The 25,155-nt window shown below is 38.5% G+C and overlaps 1 protein-coding gene across 16 annotated transcripts in view; it reads right to left on the bottom strand.

Annotated features, from left to right (window-relative positions):
* Window positions 1-24,852, bottom strand: part of ZNF438 (zinc finger protein 438) — a 42,852-nt gene extending 18,000 nt beyond the window's left edge. For 10 of the 16 annotated variants that reach the window (XM_040693824.2, XM_040693840.2, XM_040693833.2 and 7 more), the window contains exons 1-4: window positions 24,818-24,852; window positions 23,017-23,098; window positions 22,481-22,534; window positions 148-204 (exon numbers count right to left, since the gene is read on the bottom strand). Coding sequence is in view for 4 of the 16 variants with exons in the window: in XM_418576.7 (XP_418576.2) it covers window positions 148-175 (28 nt within the window). In the remaining 12 variants the exon portion in view is untranslated. Of the gene's footprint in view, window positions 1-147; window positions 207-13,998; window positions 22,172-22,480; window positions 22,535-23,016; window positions 23,099-24,817 lie in introns of those variants that run through there. The other 6 variants (XM_025148331.3, XM_040693815.2, XR_006936978.1 and 3 more) reach the window with 5 other exon arrangements.
* Window positions 24,853-25,155: the final 303 nt, after the last annotated feature.

The following is a 25,155-nucleotide window of genomic DNA, read 5'->3' as shown; positions in this document are numbered from 1 at the left end:
TAATTATAAATAAATAGTAATGAAAACTTAGGGCATGAGTTATGCCTACTATTTAAGCTTCTGTTAAGGAGGATACTATTTAGTCCACATTTTGAATCACAAATGTCTAATTTCTCAAAGAAAAAATGTATAGAAATTATACTGTACCTGCAGAAAAAGTTAAAGGATTCTGCATTATGCCCACTAACAGATATGACAGCGTTCCTGGAAAGAAGAAATACAGATGCTTAGAAGTTCTGATATCTTTTTTAAAAAACTAAAGGAAGTTACTAGTAGCGCGTAGTTGCATGAACAGACTCGCAATAATATTCCCACATTTCGCAGGGAAGATTTTTTAGTTCAAGTGTGAATTTAGAGGGAGCAATTACATGTAAAGACGTTTCTCATCTTTCTATACATTCACTTCTTAAAACTTTATTTAACGTGCTTTGCTATATATTTTAAATGTACAAATTAAAGAAAACCTTGTGTTCATGCTGAGTTCTCAAACTATTTTAAAGCAACATATAAAGAAGTAAACAAGTTACTACTAAGTAAAACTTTTTATAAAAAGTAACAACTATTTTTTTATGCTGTCTTTTTCTTAACATACTGATAACTCAATTTAGTCCTCGCGGAATGAGTCAGTAACTCTAATTCTGAGATACAGTGTACAATGTGGGATCAATACAAAACCAAAAGTCTCCTTGTATGTCCTAGCACAGATGTTTTGAACTTGGCCTCAAAGGCCGATCTTTGCAGTGATAATTTAGTTCACTTAATCATTGACTCATCCATTGAAATGTCTGACATCATACCAATGTTGTACTACATGTAAGCCTTACATAGCATAATGAAAGTAAACAGTGAAGAAAAACACAAACCAACTGCATAACTCTGAAAAGTAATTTGATGATGTTAACTCAGCATACATGTTTTCTGTAACTGTTCTTTTTTCCATGAAGATCCCTTGACAAATTTTTAGTTACTGTTAGTATCCTGTAAAATGCAAATGTTTTCACGTTATTTCAAGCACTGCTGTGCTACATGTTTACCTTGCACAGTCAACACTGAAACTTTATTCAAATCATAGTGATTTCTGGGTATTAGAAGCTTTTGCTGAAGTACAGAGGTCACAATGACCATCTTTTCCACACTAATCTTTTAATTTATCTAAGTGAACAAAAGTAAACTTAGAACCAGTGTATTCAGCAGTTCTGTATCTATTCAGCCTTCAATTTTATTTTCAAAGCACACTTCAGTCAGTACATGAACTGAGACTGCATTCACATGCCCATTAATACTCTTTTTCCCAACAGTTCTTCAGTCTCAAAAACTAAATAGCTCACTACTGCTACACACCAACAGTGACAATACATTTTCAAATTTTAACCATCTGGTTTGTTCAAAAAACACCATAATAAAAGCAAAACTAAAAAGTAAATATCTTTTTCACCTGTTGAAAGACTAGACTGGGTCTAGGAACAACATAAAAATGGCAATAGTTTCCCAAAATTATTTCAGTATAGATCCTAGTATGCTTGTACCTTCTGCAAACCGTACCTGAGTTTTAAACCAAATGTTTCACTGAATTGCTTACATGCATTCACATTTCAGTTCTGTCTACAACTGACTTAGGTTTCTTGTAATTCAAAATCCCTGTTAAACTCAAAGAAAAAAAGTATGTCATGATTTCCAATCGGACAACGTATTCTGAAGACACAAAGACAATGTAGGCTTAAGCATCTGTTTCCTTTCAAATACCTGACTGCATGGATCCTCTATAACTGACTGATAAGCAGAATCTTCTATGGATGTTACAATGAGGAATGCTAGCATGCATTTGTGAAGCACACATTACACTGCCACCACTACTGAGCTTGACATTGGTTCTTACCACTCTATTTGATGCACAGTGTTTGACATAAATCACTAAGTGCTACTTGGCTACTGGCTGTTTCTTTCCAGTGTGATCTAACAGTAAAGAATGAAAGACAATACAACTACAACATAAAATTATGCTGTTATCTACTTAGATTTCCTTTGCTATGAAATCGTCCAGCATTTGGAATGGCTGCATCAGAGTTTGGTTTGCCTGAACACAACCAGCATGTTAAAGAACAAGACAGGAGTCGCACAGGGTATACAATTCTTGGCTCCCAATACTCATTCTGGAAGCTTTGGAAAGGTACCATCCACTGACTGACACACAACTCCAATAGACAAGCAGCAGCAGATCGCCGGCCACCCGGGCCCTGTCCGTGGTGCTTAAACAACGGCCCGGCCCGGCCCGCGGCGCTCACACTGCTCCGGGCTCCCGGGGCACCGCTCCATACACCGGTAACGAGCCCCAAGCATCCCGGGGCCCACCACGACGGAATGGGCCGCTGGGCTGCAGCCTGGGAACACGAAACTTCCAGGGACCAGTGGGGATTTTACACGTTTACTAAATTCACATTTTCCATCAACAGCAATGCTGCCTTTTGATCACTGCCTGGTGCTGCTCTGGGAACCAGCCCCGCTGGCATTTTTATATAAACACAATGATTAATGGCCCTTGCTCACTGAAAATTCGTGACATTTTTCAGCCACTCTGTAACATGCTTAACAGCTACTCAATAGCTACTCACATTTGATGGGTGTCCTAAAAGGTATGCTGCTGTTTGTTCAAAAAGTTCTGAAATTCTGAATGAACACACAGGATTCAAGGATAGATCATCTACATGGCTACCTGTAACTTACCCTCACCACTTCTTTCTTTTTGCATTTGCTGGCAAGTCTAATTTGTCATATTTACTTCCTCCTAAAAACATCATCAGGTTCAAAAAGATCCAATCTTAGAAATCAAATTATTAACTGCAATTTGTACATATTTCACACTCCAATGTCCAGAACCGATGTTATGTTGGCCACCACTTCAGGATGTCCCGTTGGTTTTAATTTTTAATGACTACTGAAGTGGAAATCATTCTTGGAGACTTTCTTATTATTATGGACTTCATCACACTCCTATGCTTCTGATAGCAGGTCTATGGACCAATAGAATCAATTTTACATCATTCAACCAAATGACAAAACTTGTACATTTCTATAGAATCTTAAAATCTATTTTGTTCAGCTTGTAATACTAAGATAGGACATTTAAAAAAGACATTCAAAATGCAGTACTCCAGAACACAGAGTAGTCCCTTGAAATCTACTGTTAGTGGATCAGAGAATTTCAAACAAGCGGAGTTCAAGTTGGATAGAATTAAAAAGTCAAATTCATCGTAATGCCGCAAAAAAGCTCTATCATGTTTACAGTACTCCTTATGTTACCACAGAATGAAAGGATAAATACCAGAAGAAAAAAAAAATCAAATAAAATGAAAAAGAGTCTTAAAACTACACTGTAAATTGTCTGTGAATTATTGTAATAATTCAAAAGTAATCTTCATGGAAAGACACTCATAAGTCTTTATAGGAAATTGGTGTCCTGACAGACACATTGGCTCTGAATACTAGGTGAACTCAATTAACCTAATTTGATGCTGGTCCATACTAGGATGTTTATTTTAGATGTTAGACAAAATCCTTCACGATACTAAACAGAAAATGATAAATAGGCTGTAAAGGTTATGACATTAATTTTACTGCTACTCTCATGCTTTAAGCAGGCATCAAAACTAAAAATCTCATCCTCTGGGAAGGGAGAGCTATCTGAAAGTAATTACAGTGCTTACTATCTTAACAGTATTAAACTAAACCACTATGACCCTAACTGAATTTATTTTTGGTACATTTGTTAGAAGAATAAAGCTTCTTGATGATGACTATGCCATCTAATGCAGTGAATATTACTTCAGGTACTGGAAGAAAGCATTAAATCAAATTTTATAATTTCATATTAAGCTTAATTACAAATTCTAATTTAAAATAAGGCATGTAATAAAGCATTAGTTAAATAGTATTGTGTAACTTCATTTCAGAAGAAAAATATTTAGCCAAAAAGAAAAAAAATGAAGTACTTAGCACAGTTAAGAAAATATGTCCTCCTAACAGAAGCCTGTGAAATGTCAATTAATGTTTAAAAAGCAATTTAATTCACTTCATTTTTCACACCTGTTCTTTCACATACTGTGTCATCTTTTAAATGATGGTACCACGCCATCACTATTTCCCAACATTTAAAAATTTTTTAGAAATCAAACTCCCCAAAAAGTGCAGATTAGCAATAGCTTCCAGGAAAGTTAGCAAAATCTAAGTATTTAAAGGCTGAGTTAGACTTGAAACAAAGGGTTAGAACATTGAAGCTACACAGTATGACAAAAATCCTGAGAAAATGACAATGACAAACATAAAGATTGACTAGTGCAACACACGAAAGCATTTGTTCAAGTAACAGTATTTGCCAAAATCCTGCAGTGCTTTCACTATCCAAATCTTCAGTCAGAAGCTTTACTATTACTGAAAACTTTCTATTTTAATCCTATTTTCACACCAGTATTTCACCCTACATCAGTAGCTCCTTACCCTACAACTATGTATCCAAAGAGATATACATAGACTAAAACAACAGCTTTCTTACAAGATAGATTACATACTGCTAATGTTCCCATACCTAGGTAATTAATCAGAGAGAAACGTGTGCCTGTAGCAGAATTATTCTTTTGGCTGAGACTGTTAGGTGACTTCAGCAGACAGCCAAAAAGAAACAGAAACCTCACTGCAATTGGTCATGGGTTCTTTGTTTGTTTGTTCCCACCACCTCCCCCCCCCCTCCAGTAAAAACCCAGGCTATTTTTACATGTTTGGTCATCCTATGTGATGGACCAGCCAGAGTACATTTCCTGAACTTCAGGCTCACTGAACGTCTCAGTGGCAATCCTGGACAAAAATTCTTCAATTCATACCCTGCTATGTGATCTATATAATGGTTCTCTGGCATGGCTACTTTACGCCCATCTGTCAGAGTGGAACTGTGCCTACATAACAGGTTCTATGCTACTTCCAGTAATATCATGTTGATAATGAAAGCTTACTTAGGAAACGACACAGTGCAAGTTCAGCTTTTGATCGCATCTTTTGGCCTAAAAGAAAAAGCAACTGAAGGTGATTGCTTTCTTCAGGAGATTTATCTCTTGAAACCAATTTCTTCAATTGCACAAATAAAGACTTAACACATACACAACCAGAAATGAGGATATCTCAAAAAGTTTATGGCCGTTTCCCCTTGTCCTGTCCCCTCTAATTTTTAAAAATCAGGAAACAGAGACTTCTAGTACTCTTACTTGGCAATGAGTACTTCTGAACTCATTCTTAAATTCGAACTGTACAATTCCTTCTTGTTCCGCTTTCTCCTGGGCTATCCTAGCCCCAAACTAAGCACTAATTTATTGTTTTGGTCCAAGTCACTAATTGCAGTTCTCAGTAATGCAGATCCATGAGACAGAATCTATAGATCCTAATGTTCTGTTAGCAATACAAAGCATCATTCATGGTGGAACTGCAGAACATCATTAAACTTTTCAGCTACAACGTAGTTTGTAATGACTGATTAAATTGAGACTTTTTTTTACTTTATTGATGTTCATAATTAATAACTGCTTTCGCCAAACAAGCATAGAATATATAATTTAGTTTTGCACTTCATATTCATTGCTGTATATTAGCTTTCCTTTCAGATAAACAATATCACAAATACTAGACAGTGGCTACATTGCACTTATAGCACAACTTACACGACACCAGAGAAATGGCCATAATTGCACACACCAGTACTCACACAGCCATTAAGGACCACAGGGATCCCAGCAGGTCTTCCAGCCCAACTTCCCTGTTCAAAGCAGGGTCAACCTGCCTTGAATTTAAGGCTCTGTCCAGATGAGTTTTGAAAACCTCCAACTCAATAAATGCCCTTCAAAAATCAAATTACGTTTGATTTGGCCAAATGGATAATCTGAAAATTACAGTAACACTGAGCCTGCGTTTGTATGACAGACTTTTCCAGCAATTCCCTTTCCAATGCTTTCACCACACTTCAGAAATAGCTGTACAGGTATTCCTGTATTCATGCTACACCAGTAGCCAGCCAAGAAGTCAAACTCTTTATGACTGGCAGCGAGAAAAGATACGTTCCAGCAGAGTACCACATACTTTTTTTTATTTTCCCTATTTATTCTTGCACTAAAGATAAACAGGTTATTTCAAAGAGTAGAAGGAGGCTTACATGTTTGACAAAGTTACTAACAGAAATAATTAAAGATTACTAAAGGAAAGATCAAGAAAACATTACTTGCATATTACTTCCTTTTCTCCATCTTCTTCAACTGGAACAGCTGAGGAATAAGCTATCACTGGTAGTTTAGTGACATTTTTCTGGCGAAAATTCACTTTTAGGATCTTATCAGTTTAGACCACAGAAATAACCAACCAGGTCTGCAATGCTGACAGAAGATCAGGTGTTTCTTAATATGGAGGTCTTAACGTATTTTAGATATACTCAATACTTCAGAACTTACACATAGTCAAAATGCATTTGAATATCTCAGATAACACAGCCATAAAATTCCATTAAAAGTTTAACAACTAAGGCAAGAATATAACAAATTCACCTGCACAAGCTGACTAACTAAAGCCTGAAATGTGGCACTGAAGTCTTACAGAACCATAGCTGGCTTTGAAATTACATGAAAAATAAATGAGAAACAATCAATCCCTAATCACTACTTCTATTTGTATTACAGTATTTTAGGTTACTTGGACATTGATTCCCTCAGGGGAGACTAAAAAAAGATACAACCTCTTGTGCCATTCAGGAAGGATTTTGTACAGGCTTTTTCTTATTTTAATGAAGTCTGGAGAAGTCGTTAACACTCACATTCGAAGACAGATAACCAACAGCTGACAAACATTCAGCAATCAAAAAACCACTCCAAACTTTGCAAGGTGAATTGTCTTTGTAAATCTGACTCAAATAGTGGTACTGGTTTTGCCTTTACAGCTCCAAAGTTGAATAGTACAAAATTTTGCCATGTGATGTAAAGTGAGCATCATTTACAGTTGTTTCTGTAGGTTCTGCTAAGAAGTGTCTTAGAAAGTCAACTAGATAACTACAGAAAGATACAATCACTATCCAATAAAAACATCTATGTTTGTGCACACAGAAATCCATCCACCACGCAGAAAATACAGTACATTTTTAAAAAGTAACTTCAAAGAGTCTTATTTGCAGACTTAAACAAAATAAGCATTCAAGAGCTGGAAAGAAAAAAATAAAAGGAGCATAACAGTACATGGCAAAAATGAGAAAGTGAGATGGCCAACTTGGAACTGGCTGATCAAGTAACAGATTAGCTAGGCCAAGGTGATACATACTCCCAGTACGTTAAAATTCTAACCGCCTGCCGACTAATCACTTCTAAGATGTTTGGTTGTGCAAGACTCCAAAAAAGGACTGACCTCTATCACACACTGTTACGCCGATGATCAATCAAAGAACAAGAGATTCTCGGGCCCTGACTTGCAGAATCAAACTCTATAACCTGGTGAGGTTATAAAGCAGGTATGTTTATTCGGCCGGCTGGGTGCAAGGGGGATCACTCCACCAAACTTGCACACAAGCCAGCAAAAAAGCTACAGATTTGTAATCCAAGTCATACATATTCAGCAGAATTCTTGGAATCCATCTACATATTCATTAACCTTCCAAAAATTCATTTACATACTGCCCCTCCCCTGGCGCATGCGTTGTCTGTAGTAGGAGTCTTCCTCTGGTGGTCGTGGGGATGAAGTCAGAAGTCCTCCTCGCGAAGGCTCGATGTCTTCCTCGGTCTGACCTTCTTATGGTGCATTCAAACCGGTCAAAGCCATTCATTTTGTATTGTTCCTTTCTTTGTGTTTGCACAGCTCACCATGAAATGTTGAGATGTCGTTCTCCTTCCCTAGTTTCTAAAGCTAGCTTATTTAACCCCTATACGTTCAAACCCTAGACCTACCTGAGATCCTGATCTCAGCCCAGCTTTCCTTCTGCAAAAACTAAACCATATCATATGTTGTATTAAGGACTGCTCTGACTGCTTTTGCATTACACTGATCCTGCCCCCAAACTACGTGTACAGCACTGCTAACCCAGACTGTCAGTGTTTCATTGCTAAGGACCTTTTTTCTGAATAGCTGAGAGCCTACTTCACTCCAAGAACACATACTTTCAAAACCATGATATACAAATATAATAGTTGTGTTTTCTTAATTATCTTGAATGGTTAAAACACTATTTAATTATGAATTATAGCCTATATTTCCCAAACATGGTAAACCAGGAAGTGGGACTTAATTTGGAACTTAACCAACCACACATTAAAAAAAAAAAAAAAAAAAAAAAAAAAAAAAAAGCATGGTTCTGTTATCAGCATTGTTGCGGTCACAAACTTAAAACACAGTACCATAAAGGCTGTAAAGGCTGTTAAGAAGAAACTGAGCTCCCTCCCAACCAACCCTAGTGTAGCACCTAAGTGTTAATGAACAACCATTTTTTTTCTCATTTAACCAAAAAGAATTCTAAACATACAACCAATGTATTCAAAATTTTCTTGCAAAATTAGGTTCAGTTCGACTTCCACAGCTGAATAATCGGACTTCAGCCACAGAGGTCATGCGAAGATTGCACCAATAGAAGCAATTGCCCAGTGGTGTGCTGAGAACATGCAGAGGCAGCAGCGTCCTCCCTCCCTGGTATTGCATACCCAAACTGTTATACTCAGTCCTAACAGAGAAATCCAGCTGTTCACTCTGCATTTTTTGCTCTTACAGTCATATTCATCTCTTCTTTCAGGAAAGGACACATCACTTTGAGTTCTCCTGCATGGAATGCCCTGATTCCCTGGTTGCGAGCTCCCAGCAGTCTGATGCAACTGACATCAACTGCTGGGCCAAAGGGACTGAGACATTATCTCTTATAAGGACAAGCAGATCATGAAACAGTATTTTTTTTTTCAGTCTACCTGGTATAAATACATTTCCTAATGCCAATCATAAAATTTAGACAGACACAAACATTCCACAGGCCTGTCTACATTCAGAGATACTGATTGATTGATTAGCAACCAGAAGCAACATAAAATAGTGTCTACTGCTCAGAATGGAGAGCCATTTGCCATGTAGTATACAGGACAAGATCTGCAGACAAACTGTACATCCAAATTCTATGATTCACTTAGATGATATTTTTTGTAGGATTTGTTATTGTATGTCTGCACAATGTTACCAATAAAACATACCTTATTACAGAAAATCTTCATGCAGATAAACATGTAAAGAATAAACTGAATTCTAACCTGTCCTACTTCACTGCCTTCACTCACTTCTACTGTGTTCTTTTTATTGTGCAGATAATCCTTGCTAATATTATTTTTCCATTTTTGTATCCATTACCCTGTTAGCTCTTTGAAAAAAGGTTAAAGACACAGAGCTTCAAAGACTATTAGATGTACTTAATGAAGTGTCCCCCAAACATGTTCATGGAGAAAAATACGTGAAATAAACAAGACAAAATTATTCCTGGCTAATGTCCAATAACCAGCTGTGGTGCTCAGACTATGCTAACCCTGGGAACATTCTTCTTTCTCTCTAGGCCTCAAGCTTTGCCTTCTGTTCCTAGGGATATTTGTATTCTTAATTTACTAGTGTAATCTCAATCTAAGCAAGACCAAACTGAATTAGTACTTCAAGAGAAAAAACAATTAAGCATGACCAAGATTTTAAAGCAACTGGGCTTTTGTGGTCTGACAAACAGTAGATTTTCAACCATTTCCAGAAAACCCATACCATTTATGGGACACCTATACTGCTTAAATCATTTGAATCCTTTAAATTCTGAAACTGAAACTGAAGTCCAATCTGCTTAGCAGAAAGAAGTAAATATATTTTTGGCTAGTGGGACTAACTCTCATTCTATTGCCAAAACCAAACTTCAGTCATCATATTAAGTGTCTCTAAATTTCGGTAGGGTTTAAATTATTTGAGACACTGCCTAGGATACACAAATAGAGTTAGGAAAGGTAATGCTCACCTTCCACAGTATCATAAAGTGAGGAAAAACAGCTTCTATAGCAATACCAGCAACAGAAGAAAGGCTGTGCAAAATACGATTCTGATGTGAGTTGTGATATCAGATCAGTGATATCAGACCTCAGATCAGAGCTGTGATTCAGATTAGTTGTGATAACACAACTAATGTGTAAGGGAAGAAGGGACCTAGTGACAAAAGGCATAAGAAAGGCTGAGGCACTAACATAATGTTACCAACAACATAGAAAGATTCAGTTCAGTAAGAGAATACTACAGACAACTGGACTTGTACAAATCCATAGGATCATAAAGGATGTGTCCGAGAGCGCTAGGGGAGCAGGCAAATGTCACTGCAAAGATGCTCTCTAACATCCTTTAAAAATAATAGCACAGCATTAAGGGAGATTCCCAAAGACTGAAAAATGGCACACAGCACATTTGTCTTCAAGACAAGCAAGGAAGAGAAGCTGGGGAACTACAGGCCAGTCAGACTAATCTTGGTCCTCAGAAAGCGTACGGAGCAAACCCTCTTAGAGCCATTTTAAGCCATGTGAGTGACAAGGAGGAGGCTGAGAACAGTCAACACAGATTTATCAAGAGTAAATCATCCACTCACAGAAAAGTGAGAGCAGTGGGCATTGTTCACTCTGGCTTTAGGAATGCTTTAGACATGGTGTCCCATAGTATCCCCTCAGCCAAATTGGTAAGAAGCATATTAGGAAGTAGATGATAAAGCACATGGAAAACTGGCTGGACCATCGGGCTAAAGGGTGGCATAAAATTCAGCTAGAAACCAGTTATCGATGATATCTTTTGAATCAACATGGGCTAATGCAAGGCTTCTATTCAGAAGGACCCAGACAGGCTGGAAGAAAGGGCTACGATGAATCTGTGAAATTCAGTGAAGTTAAACACAAATCCAAGAGGTTCCATATGAATAACCCCATGATGCAGCATAGCTGGGGGCTTGACCACTTCGATCAACATTAATTACACAATTAGTCATTAAATCTCCACTGACTGCCTACTACTATCTGCCCTTTGAAGGGGCTCAGGGTACACTTTTTAATTTGGGGCATATTAGCTCCCCTTCAGTCTTTGAGAATTTCTCCACTGTGCCGTGATTTGTTAAAACTCATGATTAATAACTCACCTTGTTTCAAAGCTTCTTTTTTAGTAACTGTAGGTGTCAGTGAAGCAGACGTAAAAACATATGAAAAAGTATTTCAGAAGCTTCAGAAATTGGCCAGTGGCAACTTGATTTATCAGCACAAACTCCCTGTAGGTGCAGTTGGGTGAATTCTCCTAGTTATCCTTTTTTCAATATAGGATGAGCTTTAAGGAACTATTTATGTTTCCAGGACCTTAGTTAAATTTATTAGGAGTTTCGCTTGTATTTTGTCAGTTAAAACACTAGCACAATACCAGCGCATATGTCTTCTGAATTGTCACAACTGTCCAAGCAGGCCACAGAATATGCAGTATACAAGACCAGAGGAAAGTGCAGAAGTTTTTGTAGGAACATTTCAGGTTTCATGAAGGTTCTCAAGTAAATGCTCACTAAAAATGTTTTAAAATACAAATTACTTGGGTCAACTACCATTTTCATTAGGAACCTACGATTTGGTTTATCATTTTGTTTTATCAGCACTAAGTACCAGAAACACACAAGTCTGGACAAATACAGGCAATATCTTAAAGATTTAGAAGGGAGTTTTAAGATGGAAAGAACATTAATGAATACATTTCTGTAAAAAAGAATAAAGAAACAGTCTCCCTTGCAGCAAAGCAGAAAACCCTACATATCAATTTCACTTCCTACAAAGTTCACTGGCCTTTCACTGATAGTGAAATAACTTAAAATCTGTGCTGAACACTTGGTATTTTTTACGTGCCAACTTTTTTTTTGTTCCATCAAGCACTCATTCATCCAGTCCAAATATGCAGAGTTGCAGAATCCACAGGTGGGCTAATAAGGTGCTCAGAAGGATAGAGCACCCTCCTACAAAAAAAAAAGGCACAGGGAGCTGGACTTGATCAGCCCAGAGAAGGTCCCAGGGAGACCTTACAGCAGCCTTTCGTTATTTAAAAGGTGCTTATAAACAAGGCAGTGAATTTTTACATGGTCTGGTAGCAACAGGACAATGGGGAATGGCCTTAAGCTAAGAGAGGGGAGGGTTTAAATTAAGCATCAGAAGGAAACTGTTCAGAGTGTGGTGAGGTACTGGAATAATTGGAAAAAAATAATTGCCCAGAGCAGTTGTGATGTTCCATCACTGGAGATGTTCAAGGCCAGGTTGAATGGACCCTAGGCAGCCTGATCAGGTGGGTGGCAACTCTGCCCAAAGCAGAAGGGTAGAATTGATAGCCTTTAAAGGTCCCTTCCAACCCAGGCTACTCTATGATTCTATGAAATATCTTGTTTTGTTTGTTGCTTTTTTTTTTTTTAAGAGGTCTAGAAGAGGTAGAGGATATGAAAAAAAATTATGGTACTAACTGTGGAAGTAAATTGCTGAACTGTGAAAGACATTTTCTACTTTTCTTCTACACGTCTTTTGGATATGTCAATTTACTTACTGCATGCTTTATCGTACACAGGCTGCATGATCCATAGCATGTAAATGTCAGTGATTGTGCCATAAGTCTGGACTTAAATAACTTAAAAAAAAAAAAGTGCAATAGCGCTGATAAAGAGTTCCACTAAAAACCACATTCCTTTGATTAATCTAAAAAAATATGCATTACCATTGACCACAGATGAATAGGTAACTCATTTATTCAGTATTTCAGGCTTCATAAATACATAATCGTAAGTATTCGCACAACTGTTTGCTGCAGTAGCTGTAACATTTGCTGGATGTAAAAGTGATGAAAATCCACAGAATAGAAACCAAATTCATTTTATACAGAGGGAAGAATGAGCTTTAAGCTTTTGAAATGCAAAGCTTTACACAGGATTTTTTGAAAGAAGCCACCAATAAGTAACAAATCTAGAGAATATATGTACTTCTGATAGATAACATAGAAAGCATAAAACTACTTAAAGCGTCAGACCACATGACAAAAATAGAAGTGTTCCTACACAGAAGATCTCATGTATTTCTGTTTCCTAATCCCTTTCAAACTGTAAAATATTTTTATTTTCAAAACTGTTCATCTAAAAGCATACAATTAGAAAGTCTAAAAATACAAACAGCACTTCTGTGGTTATTTCCTCCCAAATGTTAAAAGCGTTATGACTCTTCATTCTCCCTTGGCACATAACAAAATACCTACAGGTCTATCCCTACGCTTAAAACACTTTTCTTTTTCAGCTAAGAAAGCAGTGTCTAAATGTGGTCAGGCGTGTAGTAACACTTAGCATTAGCTGAGCCTATCAGGCATTCTTATTCCTATATTTAACTACCAGGAACAGAAAAACTATTTTCACTAGTCAATAATAGCTGCAAATAAGCTATCAATGAATTTGCGTGCTTCCCTTACGTGGTCAGAAATAACAGCTACCTGGAATCCTGTTTGTTACAGTATTGCAAACATTAATAAATAGCAGACAGGTTTATCTTGCCTCCAAAAATCACTCCCTCCACATTTTCTGTTTAGCAAAAATCCATGAGAATACAAGCTGAATGTATGTTTTGTGAACTTTGAAAAGAGAGATTTCCAAAAATAACTGTCCAGAAATAAGAAATGGAACTGTTAAATATTACAGGTGGAAGTGTATCACCAGTACCCACGTGTATTTGTGTCCATCTCAAAAGAAAACGACATACGATTTCGTGCCTATCATGAGTCTGACAATACTTCGCTAACCAACTTATGACAGTAGGTAAGATTCTCATCTAATTGAAGAATTACTATTTTCAGTTAGTTCAGACAGTTGGTTGTCACTGTATTATCTCATTTTAAAGAGTTTCTATGGAAACCATGTCCATTCCATTTTTTTTTTTAATGAAAGATGGCAGCTGGTGGGGTTTTGTTTGTTTGTTTTTGTTGTTGTTTGTTTCCGTTGTTTTTCCTCTCCTTAAAATCAACACTAACACCATGAAATTCCAGCTGGTAGTATAACTGTAAAGTTTGTTGTCTCAGGAACTAACCGCAGTCTGACAAGCTGGTCTGTACCTCTCTTCTTCCTTGCATACATTCTGACAAACTCAAATTTGTTTCAAGCTTTTCAGGTCAGATATTTTCACTTTCAGGTAACACAGACAGACAGGTGAGTACTTAGTTCTTCTAAACTTTGATTAAAACTCTTTGATTTGATAAAACTCTTATTTTCTACCAGGAAGAGATGGAGGGCAAGACATACGACAATGAACTTTACCCCCACTGCCCAGTTTGACAACATTCCAACCTACATTACATTGCCAATATTTTATAATAAGTATTACATAATAAGGCCCAAGTGTTTTGAGAGAAAATATAGCGATTATTTCAGTATGAGTACATTAAAATAAAGAATAGCAAAAATGCCTGCAGCGTGTCAGGAAGCATTACTAAAGAAATGCAGCAAGCAGATAAGTGGAATTAAAATGTGGTATGTAAATAACACGTTATGGCAGAGCTCTGCAAGAAGACCTTGTGCATGCTTATATTTAAGAACGACTACAGTCAAGTCACATAAGAATACTACCGTTAATATATTTACATATTAATATGTACGTGTGTGTAAATATAGAGAACCAAGGAAGAAGCATAGAATGCAGTCTGAAACACACAACATCTGTTTTGACATCATGGACTGCAAACTCACATAGGCGTCCCAGCAAAAACAGTATCTATAAAAGAGACTCTGAAAGCCAGTTTTGTTCTGATTTTATTCCATCGCAAGCAACATGCATACTGAGATTTTCCCACTGGTGGATGCATAGCTGCTTCTGAACTAGGGCAAATCCAAGAAAACTAGAAAATACTATTATTTGTTTTATGCTCCAGTGGTAAATAACATAACTCTATCAGAATGCTAATTAATATTTCAGCAGTACTTGAAGTATACATGATAAAGTGTTAAGTCACTCAAATAAACAATGAAAAAACTGCCCTCAAAGATCTAGGCAAGCAGCCTCTCCAACTGACTTCAGTTTGTGAACTTGGAAAGCGAGGAACCACTGCATCTAAAAACAAAATGTCTGCAGTTCTATAAAAACACATGCCATTGTACCCGATGTGTGTTACATTTGTTTACATGTTACTTTTTATAGCCTGCTTCAAACTGAGCCACTTAATTGTGCCTTAGATAAGTTAAATGAATTAATTACTATCAAATCCTAGGAATATTTATGCACTTTGTCATAACAGTAATTTACATGTCTCCTCAAGGAGAGAAACTGTAGAACTCTGAATATGAAAACACAGTTGAGTACATTGTCTGAAAGCTTAAGAAACTCATCCAATTCTGATTATTCCCTAATTTCATGTTAACTTGCTAAAACCAATCACTCTTTCTCTGTACTGGATACATTAATTTTAGGCCCAGTTCCTCCCTGCATCACAGCTACAAACATCACCTAGCCGCCAGCACATTAAAGCCAACTAAATCAAAAGAGCTGTATTTAAGTTAAACCACAAGACCAACACGAGCACACACACACAGAAGATGGCACAAGATCAGCAGCACTAGCTTATGTCCTTTAATGTGTCTTCTGCACAGAAGGCAGAACACACTCTGCATAGGACTCTGAGGCCACATGCTTTTTAAAGAAGAAAATTCATCACCGAGGGAATTTTTTAGAGCAAAGGTGAAGTTCATAGTGGAAAGTCAAGTTTGTTATATTCTAAGCTCTTCATAAATCAAATTTAAGACAGATTACCTTTAATTATAATACAACATACAATTTCTCACTGTATTCATCTGAATGGGAGTGGAACAAGACAGGAAGAGAAAGATCTTTATGCCCTACTGGATGGCAAGCAGACTTCAGTACATATCTGCAACTAACTCTGAGTTCATCAGTGTTTTCCTCCTACAAAGTCAAAAGCAAGCTGTTTTGAAAGGGCTTTAACCAAAAGCACTGCCCAGCTGTGCTTGTTGCAAAGGAAGCCCAGAATGCAACACCAACCAGATGCATTAGGTAAGCCCTATGTGTAGACGGAGTTCCTACAAAATCTCAGGCACCTGGAAATCACACAAAGGTAATGATAAACAACTAAATGACAAACTGCTTAATTTCAAGATACCAGCTGCACCGTTTGTCTGTTCAGTCATATTCATTTAGCTCTTCTAGGTTTCTTGGTTAATTTTTTTTTTTTTTTTTTTTTTTTTTTTTTTTTTTTTACCTTGTGGGTTTTTCCTCCCACTTTCATTTCTTTTTCTAGTGTGTTTGTACTTTATCCCAGGCTGTTTCCTGCGTGTTTGAGTAACATTCTGTTAAGAACCTACAAACTCAACAACAAATACACACATATCTGACAGCCAGGATACCAACTACAGGACAAAGAACCCAGCCAAGAACTGGGCAGAACACTTACTGCATCCCAGCTATAACTAAACCATTGACTTCAACATCTCCTGATAAAAAGATGTTTTCATTAAAATACACTCATCGTATCCTTCATTAGCAAATCAGCACAGCTAACAGGAACACCACCTGGTCTAACTTCGACTTATACAATAAAAGCATAGCCTTTAGATTGTATGAGAATCAAGCTAAGAAATGTTGCTATTTATTACCTTTATTAATTTGTGCCCCATTGAGCTGACACACAGTTATGCACTCATGAGACTTCAAGACAGTCCCTGTTACTATCACCACCCCATATTTTTTGGGATGCTGTGAGAAAATGGCATAAAGGTCACAGAAGGCGGATCTCACTGGCATTCTTACAGGTGGTTTCCCCAAACGAAAGCTGAAAAACAGCTTAAATGAAGCACATGGAGGCTTTCAGTGCCTTTGCAGAACAGAACACTGCAGTTCCCACACCTCTGAAGCCAACATTTTTCAGCTCTATGCAGATACTTACATTAAAAAGGAAAATAATACTTTGTTTACCGTTTACATACCACAAATTGAAAATCAGAAGAAATACAAGATAACTGAACTACATGTCAAGGAGAGAATCAAGTAGCACCCTCTCATTTTTTTGCAAGATAAACTACAGCAAAGAATTCAAAAGAAAAAAAACATCCTGGAAGCTCAACTAAGTAGTTCTACATTTGAACAACCTTAAAACCATTTGGCAATTACACGGTCAGAAGTGAGACGCTACAGTCAAGATCCTTTTTATATCATAACTTATTTTCCAAATGAATAAAGAGAAGAATCTTTAATGTGAATTAGAAATCATTCAACCAAGATTCAGCAAATTCTAAACCCACACACTTTGTCTGTCACGAATTTAGCTGCTAAATCTGACTCTGAAAGGCTGATGTGCTACCTTATTTTTTAAAAAAAGATTTCTCCTGGGTTTGCACAGCAAAGGAACAAGTATGTGGCCTATCTTACACAGGAAGCAGAGATTTTTATCCTTAAAAACAGGAGGTTCGCCCACACGATCACCTGGGACAAACTTGGCCAGTGCAAGCAGGCTAGAAGGTTATAGGAGCCTGGGAATGTTTAACATCAAGAAAGTAATTACAGCCCAGCAAGATCAGAAGGAATTACACAGGAAACGTGAACAGTAACCCTTTCATGCCAAAAAAAAAAAATCATGAAAAACTGAACTCTCTGCTGCCAAACTATGAGGCTCTACAAACCAATTGTAAAATGCAGGAATGGAAAAAACACTACATATTACTAGGCTATAAATTCCCAACGATGTGATAAAGCTATACTTCCAAGAACAGAAGAAAACCTCCGGCCTTTCTTGTTGCCACTCACATACCGTATAATTAAAGCTCAGAAGAAAAATGAAAACATTTCAAACACTATGTAAAAATGGGCAATTGCCTCTTCTGTATTTTTCCTTTTAATTTGATGCTGACCAAACAGTCTCCTCCCTGGAAGGTGGTCACACATCTTGTTCTTATTTAGTCATAGGAAACCTCCTTCCAAAATAAACAGCGCATTATCCAAGCAAGAATACTAACTCTCTTAGTTATCTACTTAACAAAAATGAGTCTCCCAAAACCTGAAATAAATCCCATAGCTCAATGGGATGGCTTCAAGCTACCCTATGCATTTGATGGGAAAGAGATTTTTATTCTCTAGAGACGCACAGAGAATGTGAGTAGTCTGGCCGTAGCTCAATCCAGTTACAAAGCCTCCAAGTGCCATGCTGGAAAGGGAATATGATCACACATACAAAGACTCACAAAAAATTTCACATTAAGAGATTTTATTTTTTTTTAAGCTCACACTAAAGAAAATTGTACTACCTTATATCTAAGGATAGATAATACTGTAAAAGTATTAGCAAATAACCCTGACAAGAGATGCAGTAAAGCAACCAAGTATCAGTGCTTTTATGAATTTGTTGATTAAGAACTACAATGGATGTGTCCACATTGCATTACACAAAAACAAGTTCCTGTATAGGAGGAACACTTGTACAACACTTGTACACTCGTAGAAGTGTACTATAGTTATCATTGACGTTACAAATCAGAACAGCGCTACCACCATCATCACACCTCGTGTACAATGACTCATTTATTACAAGTCTTTCTTTCCTCAACTATTCTACATGATTTTCATTTTGTTTCCTTTTCCTTGACTTCACTTCTAAGATAATCCGTTGTCATCACTAGCTCTGCATGCAGAGTGAACTCCTGCAAGACCAATATCTATTTGCAGTCACTCACTCAGTAGAACCACTAAGGAAATAAAGCTTACGGAATATACAATATACAAAAGCAACACATGAATATGTCTAAGAATGGGCATGCAAATGGGGCAGCAAAGAACTAAATTAAGCCCAAAAAGTCATTGCTGAAGTCAAACTTACTTTTTCAATTCATAACAGCCATTCATTTTGTCAGAAACAAAAGAAAATATAGTTGTTTTGTACTTTGGTTTTTATTATCTAAGTTTTCCCTTGTCTATTTATCTGCAGTGCAAAGATACTGCATTGTTTTCCAACACACAAGTCATCCGCCCTGGATAGAGACCAGATTGCTCTAAACTCAGTGGGAATTCCACAACACACTTCTGGAGACACCCAAGAGATGTAACGCTTTGTAGGTGGAGAATTAGGGCAACTTGCAGAATCTGACATCAAACTGAAGCTCTGGTCTTGGCCATAGCACCATAACAAGTCAGAAGAAAAACTGTACCTAGCCTCCACTCAAAACACTGCAGCTAAAAATCAAGCTGGTTTGCCCTGTTTTCTTATAGCAGTACATCTACATTGCTCATCAGCAGAAAATACAGCAAGACTTGTTCCTAAATCTGAATGGCATACTCCAGTCACGATCTTGTAAGCCCTGAGAACAGAGCAAGTATACTACATACCTTACAGATACAATGCTTCTGGCAACTCATTCTGCTATAATTGCTTTCAAAAAAAAGTCAGACTTTTTCCATATATCCTGATTAAGTGCTCAGTAAGTAGGATACATTCCTCTACTTCAAATCCCATCTCTCCTGAAAATGCTAAGGGCTGCTACAATCACCACTAGACCACAAACACCCGAAGCAGGAGGCAGCATGGTTTTATAAAACACAAGATAAAGGAGCACCATCTCAAGAAAAATCAGAAGATTTATTGCTATCCTCCTCTCCAGATTACTGTACAAATAAATAAGACTTTTTCACTACAGGAGAACAAATCCCTCAGGCTCCACAAAGCATTAAGTACATCATTATACATGCACGTCAAGAGAGAGTTGGCACAACTCTCAAACATAGCAACCTGTGATCAAAATCACTGCAAATTAGACCGTATTTGTGTTCTTATCATCTCTAAACTGCATAGTGGCAATAGGTGTTCTTGAAGCGCAGGCAGACAATGAGTGGGGAAAAAAAAATTATAAATGAGATAAACAAGCAATCATTCCACTAGGTAACAAATTAACAAAGCACATTCAGAACCAGCCTCCTTACCAAGGCTAAGGTACAATAATCCCAGTCTTTTGTAAGAAGAAAAAAAAACCGCAGCAACTTTTGAAGCATTCTGCTTATTACCAAAGTGAAATAGAGAAACCAATGCAACCACCTTCCCCAGGGTCCCACACACATCTGGCACATGTTGGTTGGAAAGGCTGGCACCACGCAGTGCTGGCTTCTGAACAAATAGTTTAGAAAAAGCGACGATCCCCAGGAAGTAAAGCAAAGCTTACCATTTAGATGTTCCAACCATACATAACATTTAAAGTTGACCATTATTTTAGGCTTATCATCCCCATCAAAGTACCTCTTAATTACTGAAGTCTTTCCGTCTTGATGGGGGAATTTCCTGTTTAAGACTCGTACAGACAAAATGCTGCAGTATAAATCTTGACTATTCTAAGCCAGGAAAATGTCCTACAGGCCACTAAGCCTCCTCTTTAGGGCAAGTTCTCCATAATTACAGTACCAATTATAATTTCAGAGGTATATTTTGCTTTATAAATAAACCCTCCACTACTCGAGCTGTGGGAAAGCATGCCCATGTCAACGCACCAACCCTTGCAGCACACTAAGTTTTTAAATGAATACCAATACTTCAATTTAAACGAATACAAATGAAAACCAATACCAATAATGTTACAATATGGATTCTAGCAGGGAAAAAATAGGAAGAAGATTTCCCTGTCACATCCCCCCAAATTCCCATACGTTATCTGAATCCTTTTATTCCTGTCGCAGCACCTCCCTGACATCTGTTCTTTGCTGTTCTAAAGCCAAATGCAGTAAGTTTCAGTCAGTCTGCTCCTAACTACACCAAAAAGTAAAAACTGCAGCCTCCATTAAATGGAATGAAAAAAAGTGCAGTGGAAATGAGCAGGAGCTGATTCTGTAGTCTTTTCCTGCTGAACTCTGCTTTTGATACTTTTGTATATTTAGGTTTGTATTTGAGTTTGATAGAAAAGTAAGCAGACACTCCCAAGAGAACAAGTTATAGTACCAAAGGGATTCCACTGAGATGTGACCTGATGCAGAGACAGACACACAGATCAGTGAGATGCAAGCACCTTTTCTCCTGTAATCAAGCTAGGGACAAACTGAATTCCTTTACTTGCATCACCAATGAATGTGTTCCCGATGTTTGGATGTTCTCAAATAAAAATTATCCAGAGAATGCAGAGCTCACTTTGTTTGGTTTCTATTTTTTTTTTTTTTAAGAGGGCATGTAAAGTAATTCCTACAGATATTTTGATCTTCAGTTATCAACGTCTGACTTCATATGGGAGACTGAGCATAGCAATGTTTCTCTGACTAACCTGCCAAATTCAGCCAAACAGGTAAAACTCTCCATGAACTGAAGCTACCTAGTAACCCAAACTAAGTCTACTGATATGGGCAGGTAAACCCATCAGGTAGGGTGCTTTTTCTTTCCACATCTCTTGCATCTACTTGAATCAGACAATGTCTGAGCTCATTGTCCAGCTCCACAAACTGCGATAACATTTCCTACAATGTTTAATTATGCTATAAACACCCAGAAAAACAGTCCTTTAGAACAGATTTTTTTTTAACATCTCCCCCACTCAGTTAATCAGCTTATTAAGGACAAACCAATACCTGCAAGTACTGTACTATGATAAGTCAAAGATGCATCCAAATGAGCAAACACCAAATAAGATGCAAGATGGATTCTACCCTGTTGTTCATGTGCTTTCATGAAGATCAATGGTAATGCAGACCAAATAAGAGAAGACATATTCCTTAAAGTGGCATTTGAAGAATTAAGAACCTTTTCACCAAGACAGCAAAAGAAATCAGAGAAACGAGAAATGATAGTAAGTTTTTATGTTCAAAAATGTTTGCAGTCATTAAAGATGTACACCATAGGTATTAATTTAATATTCATATTGTGCAGAAGATTGCACTTCATTCAGTTTTGATAATGACACACAAATACGCTTCATGAAAAAATGAGTACACTTTGACATTACAGAAATGATTTTTAAAAGCCCAAACAATCGAGTCAAACATGAAAACAAAAACTTTATACGTAAGAAGGAAATGGCACATATCAGATAGAGTCAATCTTATTTTCTTTGATCCCACTTGAGCAGAACACAGAAAAGAGGATTCTCAAACACTTTGTGGTATTTTCTCATCCAGTTCTACTAAAAAAAAAAAGCATGCAAACCACAGGAAAAGGATACATTCAAAAACCTCCATTCAAATAATGCAAAATTAAGGTGCATCAGCTATCTAAGGCTGTTTGCATCTACTCATTTAGCCTAAGGTGAACACATTGGAGCTTACTAGAACTGAAACAGGTAAGCTAGATAAATCTATCATTGGAAAGAGGTTCTACTTGTCAAATTAAAATGCTTTGTCACAGTACACCATTAATTTGTACTTAAATACTGAACCAAACATTTGAATATCCTGCAAGGATACTTACTGTATTCTTTCAGAGTACCCACCTTGCACATCCTGATCCTGCTATGGCCAATAAAGTACTTCATTCATCTTAATTCCTGTTTTAAAGAAAAAAGAGAAAGTCCCAATATCTCACAAAATGTATTTCGCAAAGGTCAGGACATCATATTAAATTAGAAACAAAGGTTTATGTTTAAGAAGGCAATAAATAAACAAGACTCCTCCTAAAATGTGTTTGTTTGTCCTTGCTGAGAACACAATGCCATGTCCTTTGAGGCTCATCATACATTTCTCATAATTTAGGTTACAAGATACAGTAATAAATGTTTGAATCGATATTGCTGAAATAACTGTAAGTAAACACATTCCTGATTTACTTTTTCATTTACTTTTAAGACTCTAAGTTTCTGTAACTGTAATAACACTGTCAGCAAGTTTCCTTCACAAGTCGCACTTTCACTATTTGACCATTTTCCTTTGACCTGACAATATCCCTCTCATCAGGTTCAAACACATACACAAAACTATCATCATTTTCATACAAACACTTCAAACATTAAGCCACATCCACAAACATTACCTCAGCACATAGAACTCCTCAAAACACATCAAGTCACTGATGAAGAAAGTCCTGCTGGTCTAACACAGCACAATCACTGAACCTGCACATTAAAAACATATACATATGACATTTGCTAACCATACCCGGAGTCATATATCGCAATGTCAAAAATCTCATCATACGCTGTCACTGCCATTGCTAGCTCCAATATTCTTACAAATTAGACTCAGAAGGTAAACAGGAAACTAGTATTACCTTCATGAGTGTTTGGATAAACACTAGCTACAAAATTTCTGGTCACCTTAAAATCTATTACTCAAGCAGCCTGTGCAAACGCTGAAAACCTTTGACTTGTGTTGTTTTTATTCTGACCCTTCAGCTATCATTATGCAATAATATTTTTTTTTTTCACTGAACCAACACTACACACATTACACCAGATCACTACAAAAAGTATTTTAAACTGGCATCGTAACTGTCAAAAGGTTTTTCCTTTCCTCCCTTTCTGACCTTTATGGAACTTGGACAAAGCCCAATTCCTTTAACAGCCGAAGTAGAACAAGATATGCCCTCGTGCTGAAACGTACATTTTGCTTTGCACAGATATAACTTCTAAAAAAATAAGAATAAATAAACAAAAAGAATTAACATCAGCAGAACTACTACTAAAAATAAGTAGCTATGATAAGATTAGATGGGGGGGAGGGGGGAGAAGGCAACTGAGTATCTTGGCTGCTGAGCAGCCCTGAAAAAAAATAAGGAAAAAAAAAAAAACGAGTAAAAAACCCAAGCTGCACTCAGCTAATCCTGTGATCCAGGGGAGTTGTATATTTACCTTATTTTAGCCATCTCTCTGTGATTTTGTTACACACTAATTATACCACTGCTCAAATCATGTTACATATGTATCAGGGTAAGCAAATCCGTGGCTGTAACTTCTAAACCAGGTGAACTGCACCACAGTTATGGGACTGCTGACAGACTCGGGCTCCTTACACAGCTCCCGGGAGATACAAGGAGAAAAGGACTGCTCCTTTTCGCATGGTTCCTGACTTGAAGGGGAGAAGACTGCTAATAGAAGGTAAGGTGTATCCCACAGATCGCAGCTCAGGCACAGAACTGGGCAGTCTTCCAGCAAACGCGTCTGTGGGACAAGACACACTGCAGCAAGCCTCTCTCGTGCGTTCTTTCACATCTGCCTCACCAAGGGCATGCTTACAGCCCTCCCACAACGCTTCTAGGAAGCCTTCACGCACTTCCTTCTTTGCTTTTCCAACGCCAGCCACCATAGGACCGCTCAGTGATTGGGATACGCTCATTACTTCGTTAACACGAAGCCGTGAGGAGCTGCGGAGGTGACAGGCCTCAGCCCCAGCCGGGCAGAAGCCCTCCGCCCCGATGGCATCTATTCCCACAGAGCCAAGGCCGGGCGCTCCCAGGCTCCTTCCGGACCCCGGAGCGTTACGGGAGGGCAGCGCTGCCCCGAGGCAGCAGCAAGGTTTGCTGACGACACCCAGGCCTGGATCCGGGCACGGCGCTGACGGGATCTCACCCAGCGCAGCACTTCCGCGCCGCAGCTCCCGGCCCGGCCCAAGCACCGGCGCTCTCAGCGCTGCCCGGCCCCGCCGCAACCCTCCGGAGCGCGGGAAGCGCCTCGCCGGACGGCCCCGGCTCCTCCTGCTGAGCCCGAGAGGCCAGCAGACTGCCCGGCCCCGCCGCAGGCATCCTGAGTCCGGGACAGGGAGCAGAGACCGAGGACAGCCCCTCCCGCCCCCACCCGGTCCCGCGGCTCCCACCAGCACGGGGGAAGGGAACTTACACGCGCGCCCCTCTGCGTGCCCGCGTCACGCCGCCGCGACGTCACGGAGACGGTGTGGCGTCACGGCCCGCGGGGAGGCCGCTGCCCCGGCGTGGCGCAGGCGTAGTGCCGGCGTTGCCGGATGGCGGCGTTGGCGGGAAAGCGGGGCCGCCGAGGGGTGGCTGCGGCCTGCGGCGGTTGGCTCCTGGGCGGGGGGTTGTGTTTGGCTGCCCGTGCGCCGCCCCGCTGTTGCCTGTACTTTGTAGCGGGTTGCTGTGCTCACCCTGAGCCACCCGCCTCACCTGGTCCTCCTGGCTCTCCATTTCCTTTATCCTCACAGACACACAGACATCTTAGGC

The sequence above is a fragment of the Gallus gallus genome, chromosome 2 (assembly GCF_016699485.2).
Source record: "Gallus gallus isolate bGalGal1 chromosome 2, bGalGal1.mat.broiler.GRCg7b, whole genome shotgun sequence".
NCBI lineage: Eukaryota > Metazoa > Chordata > Aves > Galliformes > Phasianidae > Gallus > Gallus gallus.
Note: the sequence above shows the minus strand (reverse complement) of the source record. Positions and strands in the feature narration are given on the sequence as shown.